This window comes from Merops nubicus, unplaced genomic scaffold (assembly GCF_000691845.1).
Source record: "Merops nubicus isolate BGI_N331 unplaced genomic scaffold, ASM69184v1 scaffold33782, whole genome shotgun sequence".
Lineage (NCBI taxonomy): Eukaryota > Metazoa > Chordata > Aves > Coraciiformes > Meropidae > Merops > Merops nubicus.
This window is the reverse complement of record NW_008594852.1, coordinates 6,461-19,441: the sequence shown is the minus strand read 5'-3', so window position 1 is coordinate 19,441 and position 12,981 is coordinate 6,461. Positions and strand designations below refer to the sequence as shown.

The 12,981-nt window shown below is 50.3% G+C and overlaps 1 protein-coding gene across 1 annotated transcript; it reads left to right on the top strand.

Annotated features, from left to right (window-relative positions):
- The first annotated feature begins 701 nt into the window (after positions 1-701).
- LOC103768741 (integrator complex subunit 1-like) lies at positions 702-10,857 on the top strand. Its single transcript, XM_008935896.1, has 17 exons — positions 702-855; positions 1,493-1,633; positions 2,037-2,217; positions 2,301-2,424; positions 2,968-3,086; positions 4,128-4,215; positions 4,846-5,072; positions 5,542-5,665; positions 6,142-6,275; positions 6,674-6,866; positions 7,132-7,259; positions 7,665-7,777; positions 8,335-8,448; positions 9,337-9,407; positions 9,940-10,031; positions 10,145-10,254; positions 10,677-10,857. The coding sequence occupies exons 1-17, from the start codon at positions 702-704 to the stop codon at positions 10,790-10,792; spliced, it is 2,229 nt and encodes a 742-aa protein (XP_008934144.1). The 3' UTR covers positions 10,793-10,857.
- Positions 10,858-12,981: the final 2,124 nt, after the last annotated feature.

The following is a 12,981-nucleotide window of genomic DNA, read 5'->3' as shown; positions in this document are numbered from 1 at the left end:
TGAGCCCGCGGGGCAGCTGCCGGCCCGCTGCCAGCCGGGAGCCTCGCTCGCCCTCAGGAAGGGGGGGAGGAGGAAGTGCAGCCTGTGGCGCGGCCGCCCCGTGCGGACCCTCCACCCGGGTACTGCTGGAAGGGGGGGCCCGGGGAGCCTGGTGCAGAGGGACTCGGGTGTCTGGATGCAGGCTGGCCACGTGAGTCTGGCTCTGCTTGGGGCTTCCCTGCAGGGTTAGGTGTGCCTTACCTGGTCTGGTAGCCGGGTAGCACCGTGGATTCGCAGCTGTGGGTCTCTGCTGGGTTTGGGATCTCTAGTCTGCACTGTTCAGTAGGATGGACATGCAAACCGGGGTGTCTGCAGACAGCTTGAGAGCTGAAGGCTGCAATTCCTTAAAGAGTCTTCAGAGCAGTCTGAGGCTTATCCAATGAAATAACTCATTCCTTTCATCATGGTGAAAGAAGGCACAGTTACCCTTAGTTATATTGGGAGTGGTATTATTTGTGTGACTGGGTTGTCTGCCTTGCATTTGTACGTTAGAAGCTGCTGCCTTCATTTGAGTGAGCTGTGGTCCAGCAGAGTAGGTTTGTACTCAGAGTAGGTCTATCTGGTTTTGGCAGTATGTGCCACAATCTGCATCTTTCCTGCTATCTTTGTTGTATCCTTGACATGTGTGTAAGCAAGTCTCTTGCTGTGCTCCCCAGCGCCACATGGCACAAGACACTGCCTTCTCCTCGCTCTTCTTCAAAGTCCTCATGCAGATGCTGCAGTGGCTGGAGAACCCCGGGGTGGAGGAGGGTCCTCTGCGTGCTCAGCTGAAGGCCTTTGCTGTGCAGTACTCCTCAAGGCACAGGATCAGTGATGGTACTGGAGTTGTGCAGCTTATGGGACTTGGGGTGAACAAAGTGGGACCAGGACAGAGGCAAAACTAAACCGCACCCAGAGCAGAAAGTTGGGGGTGGGTGAGGGCCCTTCATTTTAGAGGACTCTGCTTAGGAGTAGTGAAGAGAGGTTTTGTACTGTGCTGTAGAAACTCCATGAGGATGAAAACAAGTGACTTGGTTCTGGGGGTTTGCAGCAGATGCCTGATAGTATCTCACCAGGCACAGCAGATCTTTCAGGGGGAACTTGCAATTGCTCAGGTCAGGAATTTTGTGCTAGCTGAATCCTGAAAGATGAGTGTGGAAGAATGCTTCTGGAACAAGGTCACATCGTGACTTGTAGAGTTGTTTCTCATCTGCCACCTGTTGGGAGCAGGAATCTGTAACCAAGAGCGTGGAAATGGGTTTATGGTTACAGAGTTTTCTCTTAGATACACAGTCTCCTGTAACATGCAAAGGAACTGTCAAGCATTTTGGTGGGAGTAAAATGGCAGTAGGGTGTAGTGTGTTTGTATGTTTGAGTAGTTCTGCCTCGGAGGCACGTGGGCCATCTGTAGAAGGGAAGCCTGATATGGGAGCTGGCTTGGCCCTGTGGTGCCAACACTGTGGTTTCTTTGCAGTTCGAGGTGGCTTCTTGCACCTCACAGAAGCTCTGACCTTCCGTCGTGACCCTGACTTGGTCAGCTCCACGGTACATGCCATCATTGCAACCCTGAAATCAGGAGAGAAGTGTAATGTGGAGCCAGAGCTCGTCAGCAAAGGTATGGCTGCCCTTCTGCTCTCCTTCCCCGTTGCTGCAGCAGGATGAGCTTCCAGCCCAGCAAGGGGGTGCCTCCTGTGCAGGCTGTGGGAACCTGCCTTCTGCCTGGATCAGAAAACATGAACTGATCTAAATTGGGTCCTGTCTTGTAGCACCTCCTTGCCCTGCACTGGTATGTGGGTTTATAAACCCTGATCTGGGGCTGGGGTTAAGTCTCTCAGCAGAGTGTTGGTTTCCACTAGTGCAATAAGGAACAGAAGCTGACTATCCCAGGTGAAAATGGCCTCTCCCTTCCTTACTGAGCCAGACTCTCAGCTGGGCTGATTGCTTCCTGATACTTTTTGTAAGGCTCCATAGCTTTCACTACCTCCTGAAGTTGAGTGACATCTTTCTCCCTCTGTTAGTCCTGCAAGGTCTGATTGAAACTCAGTCACCTTACCTGGAGGAACTCCTGACTGTCCTCTTCTCAGCTACTGTTGAGACCACTACCAGGTTTCCTGCCATGAAACCAATTGCTGTGGTGAGCTCCTTGTTGCTCCAGGACAAAGAAGAAACACCAGTGAAGAAGGAGCTGGAGAGTTGCAGGTGAGCCTAGGCAGTGATGGGAGTTCACTGGTGGGTCTGGGTTCATGACATCACCACTGATGCTGGTTTGGTTTTGTCCTCAGTGCTGAAGCAGCTTGCCTGGGGCCCTCCTCTGGCCTTCTGAATGACTGGCTGGAAATGCTGGACCCAGAGGTGATCAGCAGCTGCCCTGATCTCCAGCAGAAGCTACTCTTCTCCTGGAACAAAGTAAGAGTGGTTGGGTAGAGGGACTGTTGTGCTGAAACCACCTTTCTGGGGGACTGACCTGCACCTTGAAATGGGGCAAGGGTAGTTTTATGTTCTGCCACATGTTGCTATGCCAGTTCCAAAGCAGTACAGGCTGACTAGGAGGGGCGTTCTGGTGCATCCTTCTCAGTGCAAGGTGCATGTCTCATCTCATCTTTACATTCCTTTCCTCGGCTATGTTATTTTCAGGACTTCAAAGTGCATTACAGACACAACATAGTCCCATAACAGCTCAGCCAGCTCTCTTTTCATTGGTATTTTTGCAGACACTTATATAGTTTGCCCACAAGTGTTAGGCCAAAGTTGAGACTAAAACTTGAGCTTCAGGGCTGGTGCCATGTTCTGGTAGGAAGTTCTGCAGTTCAAATCCTAACTCCAGGTGTTGTCTTCTGTGGTGTCTGCCTGCTGGGATTGTCACCCTTCTGTAGCATATGGGGTACCTCCTACATCCACCTCCTGGCTAGGGGCTGCTTATCACCTCTCTTCCTTCTTTGGCCCTTCCAGGCAGGGTCCCAGGTCCCCTCCTTCCGCCCGTATCTCTTGGCCCTTCTGACTCACCAGTCCAGCTGGACCACGCTGCACCAGTGCATCAAGCTGCTGCTCTGCAGAAACCGGGAGCAAAGGTGAGGCTTGTTTTTTTCAGGCCTAGCAAGGAGTTTTGTGTTGGCCAACTCCTTCTGCCTGAGAGAGAACAAACAGAAGCTGAGAACAAGAGCTGCCATGTTCCACAGTGCTTCTGCCAGGAGATGTAACCCAGCCAAAACCAGGCTTTGTGAGAAGGATGCTGCTTTCAGTCATGCTGATTTGTGTACCTTGATATAAATATTACCTGCTGTTTGATGGAAGCAGCACATAAAGATTTGGCTGTTTTTAAGCAGGAAGTGCTAATCACTGGGTAATCCATCTAAGTGTTGCCCTTGCTGATAATCTTTACGAACGTGGGGTTTGCAAGATGGTTTGGATAGCGAGCTGACTGCAGGCTCTGTACCTGGGCAGGCTCTGCTGGAGCTTTTGGTTGGACTAAACTTCATTACTGGTCTTTCTCTAACTCCCTTCCTGGCAGCAGGCTCCCAGTCCTCATCTCTGGAGCAGCCCTAGCTGTCAGCTTCTAAAGGTTGCTCTCAGATACCGAAGTGCCACTGTAGTAGTATCTTGCTTAAACATGTTATGCTCCTGGACCAGGAAATGCTAACACCTAAGAGCAGTAGTAATTCAGGACATGACTAAACTGGCAGTACTTCTAAAGCTGATGGTATTTCAGTTTACTTGTTTATTATTGATCTCTTGCTCACTAGCAATTTAGTGAATTTCTGTACTCCAGGATAGGATGTCCTGTACACTGGGACAGTAAGGTCAGTCTTCATGCTGATGATGACCAACTTCTGGCCTTGTGGTGCAAGGCTCCACGTAGCTGCCACACTCCTCCTGGATGGCATTTGTTCAGCTCCTACCCTGTGCTGTGCTTACTGTAACAAATATTTAGTCATAATCTGGGAACAGAACCAAACCCCTTCTCGGGACTTAATGGATCCTATTTTTACATTGGCAGATGTTTCTTTCTTCACAATACTCATGATGTTTAGAGACACTACCATGTGTTTGTGTGCTGCCCGAGGGCTGCGTTGACTCTAATTGCAAATCTGTCTTCTTTTGTTTTCTGGCAGGTTTGACCCGACTGCATCCTTGGATTTCTTGTGGGCCTGTATTCACATTCCTCGGATCTGGCAGGGAAGGGACCAAAGAACTCCTCAGGTAGTGGTTCAGTTCTTCCAAGATTCCTCTCTGGATGGAGCCAGAGGCAATGCTTTCACAATGCCTGGCTTTTTCATGGCCAGGAGGTGGCTGGAACGATGCAGGTGCAGCATGCCAAGTTTGCTGCCTGTACCTCAGCTGGTATTTAGCTGCTCTCCTATGTTACATATTACAGTGGCACTTTTGAGTCCAAAAAGCTGATGGGAACACACATAAGTTTGCCCACTTGGCATCTCCTCTGCAGCAATTGCCACAATATCTGTTAAAGATCTAGGCACAAGGCTACAGTGGTGAGCAAACTAAAACCCAGTGTTGGGTAATTCCAGTTCTACAAAGAAAAGGGGGTTGCATCTCTTCTCCACAGAGTAAGTTCTTTGGTTTGATGACTCATTTATGGTTTCTGGCCCATCAGACACACTGGGATAGAAGTAAATGAGTTCAAGAGTAGAAGGAGGTTTCATTTGGGGCTGGGATGCATGCTTTGAGAGCTCCAGCAATGGGACCATTCTTAAGTCTAACTTTAAGAGCTATTCCGTTCCAGTCAGGGGTGGTGGAAAGATCTAAAGATCTAAGAACTAAAGATCTAGGGATTTGGTGTGGATTCATTTTGGGTGTCCTCTTGCCTTACAGAAGCGCCGTGAGGAATTTGTGCTCCACCTAAAGGCATCAGAGTTGATCAGCATGGTGGAGCTGATCCTGGCTGAAGCAGAAACCAGATACCAGAACACAGAAGAGGCCTCTTGCACACTCATCCAGTCTCGACTGCCTTTATTGCTCAGTTGTTCTCATGGGGACCTTGAGAGCATCAAAAAAGTGACAGAGTATCTGACTGGCTGCATCCAGCAGTGGGGGAGCAGGTGGGCTTGCACTGTCTACTCTGATTGTAGCTGCCTGGGCACGGGCAGCCAGGTTACAGTGAGACTTGCCAGCACATCTCAATTAAGAATGTTGTTCCAGAGCCCATCTGCAAAGTGCACACTGTCCTGCCAGAGGTTTGGGGCAGTAAGTCGTCCTTTTAAATGGTACTTGGACCAGGAAGGTGACTTTAAAAGTGAAGTTTAAGGGCCCTCTTGCTTTTAGGGCTTCAGGGCTCCAAATGGTTGGGTCCCCATAGACTGTGGATGGATCCCTGTAAACACTGAATGATTTGGGTAGTTCAAAAGAAGCAAAGATGGAAAAAACACTGTTCCAGATTAACAGTGGCTGCTCTTTTACATGGCCTGTTTGCCACATATAGGAAGGCTGTTATTCATCTGATGGGTCTGGGACGTTTTCTGGCTGAACCAATGTAGTAACCAGTAGCTGACCTCCCCTTTTTACCTTCAGCTCTGTGGGAAAATGCTGCCAGGACCTTCTGCTTCAGATATACCTGCAGCTACCTGAGCTCCTGGTGCCTATGCCCGAGATGCTTCTCACCAGTGAAGGAGCCAGAGACAGCAGCACTTGCAAGGTAAGGGCAGAGGTGTAGGGAGGCCCCTTTCCAGTTGTGTACCCCAAGTGGATGCTCCCTTGATGCCCAGTCTAAAAGGAGAGGACTGGCAAAAGTTTCTGGGGTCACTTGGGCTTCTTTACCCTGCTGCTCTGTGGCCCCTTCCCTGCCTGCACTCTCAGGGGCAGAGAGTTCAGGTGTGGGTTATTTTGCAGTGTCCTTCTATAGAGTAGTGTAAGCTCCACAAGCTTGTCTGTGCCAAAGGCTTCTGTAAAGCAGGAGTGTGCAGGCGTCTGATCCTGCTTTGATGTCTGCAGGGACTGTGGACTTCAGATCCTCTGCCAGCTGGAGTGTTACGTGTGCTCACAGATTCTACCTGAAAATCGTTTTTGTTAACACCTTCTGTAGTTGGAAAGGAATTGGGAAACACTGCTGAAGAGCCAGGGCTTGTTTGTGCTTTAAACTTCTTAGCTGTTTACTCACAACTTTTTTTCTAGCTCGATGCCCTGGTTCACAGATTCATTAACCTCCTGGCAGACACCAGTGACTCCAAGTCGTCAGAGAGCCGTGTGTGGGATGCCAATATGGCCTGCAGGAAGCTCGCTGTGGCTCATCCCATCCTACTGCTCAGGTACCACTCTCCTCTTTCATCCTCTGTGTGGCTGGAGTTCATCAAAAAGCATCCACCCTAGTCCTAGAAGGGGAACAAACTTGAAGCCCTCATGGTGATTGTGACAGAATGCATGTTCATGTACAAAAGCCAAGAGAAAGGGCAGCTCAGTCATGTCTGATATAATGAGGCAGCACCTCTTTTGGCTCCTTGTCTTCTGGGAACAGTCTTTGGATTTGGAGACTAGGGAACAGAACATGGGCGGGAAATGGGTCTTGCCAATTCTGTGGATGCAGGGATCAAATCTAGAACCCTGGGAGAGGATAAGGGACGCTTCCTCCCAGGAACTGAGGTGTACCAACATGTAGCTGTTTCTAGAAAGAGGCTAGATCTGGATTTTCTTCTGTTTGGTGTTTCAGGCACTTGCCAATGATTGCGGCGCTGCTGCACGGCCGTGTTCACCTCAATTTCCAGGAGTTCAGGCAGCAGAACCACTTGACCTTCTTCATCCACGTGCTGGGGATCTTGGAGCTGCTCCAGCCGCAGGTGTTCCAGAGCGAGCACCAGGCGGCGCTGTGGGACTGCCTGCTGTCCTTCATCCGCCTGCTGCTGGTAGGGGAGTCCCCGCCGCGCCCCCCGTGCGGGCTGCCAGCCGCGGGCTGGGGAGGCTCCTGGAACACGGGGCTCTCTCCCAGCTCTCTCCCATTTGAAGGGAAAACCTTCTTTACCTAAGAACAAAAAAAGTGTATCGAGTACTTTGGAGACCTTAAAAAGGAGGCAGGAGATAGGGAAGCTCCTCGCTGGTCCCCCGAGGTGAGGCTGGGGCAGTGCATCTCTGCTTTTCCTCTTAACTCTCATCTTCTCAATCTTTTCTCAGAACTACAGGAAATCCTCACGGCACCTGGCTGCCTTCATCAGCAAGTTTGTCCAGTTTATCCACAAGTACATCACATGCAATGCCCAGGCAGCTGTCTCCTTCTTGCAGAAGCACTCGGATCCACTCCAGTAAGCTTCCTTACTCCGGTTAGCCCATGGTTAGCTCCTGGGGTACTCTTTCACCCTTAGCTCCCTTGAGTCTCTAGAGCAGCATATCTCTCTTTAGAGGTGAAAACTGAGCCCAAGGAAGTCAGATAATGACTCAACTCCCATAAGAGCCTAAACATCCTATGGAGGGCAGGGAAATGCCCTGCAGCATTTCCAGAGGGCCAGCAGGAGCAACGCTTCCCTGAGCAGTGGCTGCAGGTCCCACCTGCAGAAATGGGTGGGGAAAAAAGCATTTGAGTTCCAGTTCTGATGAAAACTCTTTCTGCTTCTAAGAAACTATTCATTTTTGCCTACCATGGATGTGCTGCTACTTGTCCTTATGCCCTTACTGCTACTGAAAACTGACCATGCCTTCTCTTGCCCCAGTGACCTGTCATCAGACAACAGTGACCTGGCAATGCTGAAGTCCCTCCTGGCTGGCATGAGTTTGCCTAGTAAGAGTGGCAGCTTGGACAGAGGCTCTGATGAAGAGAAGGAAGGTGAGTCTGGGTTGGGGAGAAGAGTAATTCAGCTGGTGAATCTGCAGCATGTTTGGGAGCACAGCTGCTCTTACATGTGCTGTGCTTGTTCTCCTCCTAACAGCCCAATGAAAGGATATTTGGAGCACAGAATGGCACTTTTATACTCAGCAGTTTGGAACCCCTGTCTGTAATGGGTTAATTTTTCTTGTCAGTGGTGTCACTACTGGAGTAGAAGAACAGCTCTTAGCAAGGCCAAGTTTCATTGTTGTGGATTTTGCCTTCCCCAGCCATGCTCAAGGACTGACCTGTCAGGACACCCTAAGGGTACATCCCTTCCTCCACTGGTGATGGCTTGCATGGGAAAATTACTCAGTATTAAAACAGCTTGGGAAGGTCTGAGGGGTGCCAGAAGGTGCAGTGAGGCTGTAGAGAGAAGGGGCTGTGAGAGCCAGGAGCTGTATTGCAGCATTGCTGGCCAGCTCATGGACACCACTGTACTGGTAGGGATTGCTGGACCTGTCTCTCTGTTAAAACTGCCCAGGCTGTCAGGAGTGACCTGTTCTCTCTCTCCCCAGATGAAGCAGCAGCTGGCTCTCTGCCCCTTGTCAGTGTGTCTCTCTTCACTCCTCTCACACCAGCTGATATGGCCCCATACATGAAGAGGCTCTCTAGAGGTCAGACAGTTGAGGGTAAGCATGGACCTGCAGAGCTGCACGAAGGTGCAGGCCAATGCAGACATATGCCAACTTATCTGTCAGCTACAGGCTAGTTTCCTGGCTCAGTCTTGTGTTTGGAAGTCTCCAGCAGTAAGGATGTGGTTTTGTTTTGGGTGAACTTGTCCATTACCTTCTATGATTGCTTGACAGAGGCTTCCTATGATGGTGTTATCACTTAGCTCAGCAGTGCTACAACTGCCTCTGCTCTGGGGCTCTTCAAGGATCTTGTAAGTGCTCTAGGAGGTTGTATGAGTAATTCAGGGAGTGCTGCAGGTCGTGTCAAGCTGGGTCTGGAGTGCTGATAGGAATGCCATAATGATATGAGAATACCAAACTGTTGAGAAGCAGGATTTTGTTAGAAATGCCCACATGGCCTTCGTGGAAGAAAATCATGTTAACCTGGCATGTGGGAACAACATGCTGCCTCTCCAGAGGCCTTCTGAAACCACATGTGTCCAGCATGCAGACCTAAGTTGTGGTATTGGAGTGACAGTTTTCTGTCCACACTAGAAACAGGGGGAAGAAATCCTGCCTGGACACTGTTTTAAAAGAGACTTTCTGTGAAATTCTTCAGTTACAGAAGAAGGTGTGGTGGCATTGAAACCTCACACCCCACTCCACCCACTCCCCTGCCAATGGCAAGACAGTGCTGGTGACCTCTGCCTGGGCAGGTTGGGATGTGCTGGTCTGGCATGTCACCTACCTGTTCTCATCCTTTTGAAGAGCTGCTTTTATTACTCTAGCTCTGTGTGCAGGTGGGAACACTTGACTGCTGGGAGGTTGGATCTGTAGGGAAAAAGGAAAAGTCCTTCCTGGATCAGTGAATTTCATTCCTCCTTTTCAACCTGTCTCTTCCACCAGACATCCTGGAGGTGCTGACAGACATTGATGAGATGTCCAGACGGAGGCCAGAGATTCTCTTCTTTTTTGCTGTGAGTATTTGTCTCACTGTCACTAGAACGAAGAGATTCTTTTCAGCAGAGTCTGTGTTGCAGCCAGCTTAAGTACTGCCCTTCCTCTGCTTTTTGGGTGGTTGCTGCAGCATCTTATAGAAATTTATCTTCAGTTAGACCTCCTGACAGCAGGCAGTATTTCTGTCCCTGCCATCTTCTCTCCATTGTACACTGGTCTGTCATCATCCACTTCAACTTCTCTTTATATCAGAGGAAGAATTAACCCTCTGTCCTGTTCCCAGTGTTGAGGCAAGGAGAGAGCAGAACAACTCTGTTAAAAACACTGGAGCCTAGGGAAAACTCAGCAGTCCCACATGGAATAAGATTACAGAAGAGTGTTTTCAAGTATTCAAAACCAGGATAATCCTCCTTACAGAGGGGGGTTTCTGGGCTCAGCCAGTACCTGCTGGATGTGTGTTGTGCAGGATTGGTGCTGGAGGGGTAGTAATGCAAGTCTGAGGAGCTTGTGCTCTCTGGATGGCCCTCTGCTAATTTGTGCTGCTTCTTTCAGACCAACCTGCAGAAGCTGATGAGCTCCTCAGAGGAGTCCTGCCGAAACCTGGCCTTTAGCCTGGCTCTGCGCTCCATTCAGAACAACCCCAGGTGAGGACCACGGGGACTTGGGCTGCCCCAGCTCCCTGGTGGCACCAGCTGCCTGTCTCACACCCCTGTTGATGGTGGTCTGGACTGTACTGACATTGATGTTTTGCTCCCAGCATTGCTGCAGACTTCCTTCCCACCTTCATGTACTGCCTTGGCAGCCGAGACTTTGAGGTGGTGCAGACAGCCCTGAGGAACCTGCCTGAGTACACCCTCCTGTGCCAAGGTGAGCTGGCATCTGCCACCTGGGCTGCACGCTTGGCCTCCCAGGTGTCACAGCTGGGCTCCTGTGCTGGGAACAGCCTCCCTGGGAAGCTGCCAGGGGTCAGCTAGAGCAGCCCATCTAACACACAGGGGATCTCTCTCAGTGGTAGCTTTGGTCTGAGCATCACGGCAGAGGTGTGTCATAGAGACAAGGGAGGCTTCCTTGAAGTCAGCTTGCTCCCCTATGATTCTCTCTGAGTTGGGATCCCTCTCATAACCCCACACCCACCGAGCTGTGGGAGGTGGATTGTGCCATGTTCTTACAGAAGGACAGAACTTCTTGCAGAGCTGCAGAGGTTCATCCTGGTGTGTGCTGGTGGATTTGCTCTGGCCTGCATGGGGGAGCTCTCGGGGCAGTGCTCATGCTGGTTTTCCCTTTCTCAGAGCATGCAGCAGTGCTGCTGCACAGGGCCTTCCTGGTGGGCATGTATGGCCAGATCGACACCAGCTCGCAGATTTCGGAGGCCCTGAAGGTTCTGCACATGGAAGCCATGATATGAACATGTGGGAGCTCCACTTCCAGAGGAGTTAATTTAACTGGACTCATCAGCTGCATTGAAGCCCTGTAAGAAGACAGTGTATTTCAACTCATGTGCTGGAGGATCCAAGAGGTGATGTAGCAGGCCAGACAGTGCTGGAGAAGGAGTGTGCTGACTGAAGAACAGAAGGGGGCAAGGATTAGTCTGTCTGGCTAAGACACTTTTATTGTGGGAGGAAAATCTCCTGGACATTGTGCCAAACAGGGACCACATCCTTCATGGGGTCTTGGGGCAGTGGCTGTTGGTTTGTTGTTTGGGTTTTTTTTGTCTCTCCAGCAGGTCAGAGCTGCTGGGAGAGCAGAAGGGAACGCTGGCCCTTGCACTTGAAGTCTCTGCCCTCTCTGTGTTGGAGGAGACATGCAGATCTGTGCATGGGAAGAGACCACTTCATTTTCTGAAGGTGGCTGTTTGTGGATTTTTTTTTCCTTTTATAATTAAAGATATCTTTGTTTCCATTGTGCCTTTCTCTGTTCTGTGCTGCCTTGGGTGTATCTTGACATCCCACTCTCCTTGTTCTTCAGCCTCTTATTTGAAACAAAGCAGGTCTGGAAGATGTAAGCATTTGCCTCCATGGCCAAATGCTTACAGAGCTATCTTGGCCTCTTACAGGATATGCAGGAAATGGAGAAGGAGGTTTTGAAGGGTCAGTGGGGTATCATAGATGAGTTTGGTCAGCACCAGCTGCTGACAGGACAACTTTTAAGAGGTTCCTTAGAAAACTTTTCTTCAAAAACAAATAAAGCAAACTTCTTGGTACATCTGCAAACATCCCAGCAGCTGGCCATTGTCACAGTGGAGTCTTGGAACAAGCAGCTGGGTTTCCTCTTCAGGACCTGCCAGTTCCTCCCTGTGACTCTTCTGACCACTGCTCTCTGGTCCTGGTCTGCTGATAGGGGTGATGGCTAATTTGTGAGCTGTCATTTGAGGACAGAAAAGGAGGGCACCTGAGGACTTCTGCTATTGTGTCAAAATGTGAATGAATGTCTGGCTGGCTTTGCAGAGATGGAGAGAAACAGGGAGAGATCTGAACCTCCCATCAGCTGTAAGTGGCCTATGTCTTTAGTTAAAGAGATTAGAGCTATCACTTAAGGATGCAACATCCTCTTTTCCTCACAGCATCTGCTTCACATCCAGAGCCACTGCCGTGGCAATTAGCTACGTATAAATGATGTGGAGGAGCAGCTGAAGAAGATGAAGTCAGTGGGATGGTTTTCCTGAGGGGCTTGGTGACAGCAGGATTAACGTCTGTCGGAAGGGTTCCCGGTGAGATTACTGACTCCTCTTACCTTAGTCCCTTATCAGACATCATTAAAGCACTGCTCAGTTTGTCAGAGCAGGGAGGTGGTTCTTCTAGTGCTGCTGTGGGCCCGAGCAGCCAGGAACTTGTGGGACTGGCTGGAAAAGGGCTTTGCACAGGGCTTTGAATCAAGGAGCAAGGAAAACGTCTCAAGACTTGCCTCGCAAAGATGGTGAGTCAGACAGCGTGGTGGTGGTCCAGGGAAGGTCCTCCCTGCAGCTGGGGCTGCCCAGAAATCCCACTCCAGGGCTGCAGCTGGAAACATTTACAGACAAAACCAAATTGTGTTGTTAGCCCTAAATTCTGCTGTTTGGTGATAGCTGCTGTGAGCAGACCAGCTCCAGGCTGCCTGGTCTGGAGGAGCAGGGGATGCTTGGATGTTGACAGAAGTACTTAATGATCACTTAGACCAGGACAGCCAGGACTTGCAGAGCACTGTGAAGAGATGTGTCTGAGAAGGTGGAAGGAGCACCTTTTTAGCAGCAGCTGCAGAAACCATCTTTTGGGAGATCAGGAAACAAATTTGAAGGGAGGGAGCGTGGGTGGAAGTTACTCTGCAGAGCTAGGCCTTCCCCTAGATCTCCCAGTACAAAAAGCATCATCTGTGATTTGTTATTTCACTTCATGGGAACCTTCAATATAGCAGAAAGGAGAATTTGCTCTGCTGCCACCCTCTGCTTGGCCTCAGGGGAGCTGAGAAGGTTGCTCTGGCTTGGAATGGGTCACCAGAACCAGATCAGGGCTGAGAATGGGGCTGTCAAGGGGGGTGTCCTGTCAGCAAGGAGAGCTGGTGCCTTGCTTAGAGGAGCAGCAAGGAGGTTTGGAGGGTTGTTCCTGGCCAAACCCACAAGGC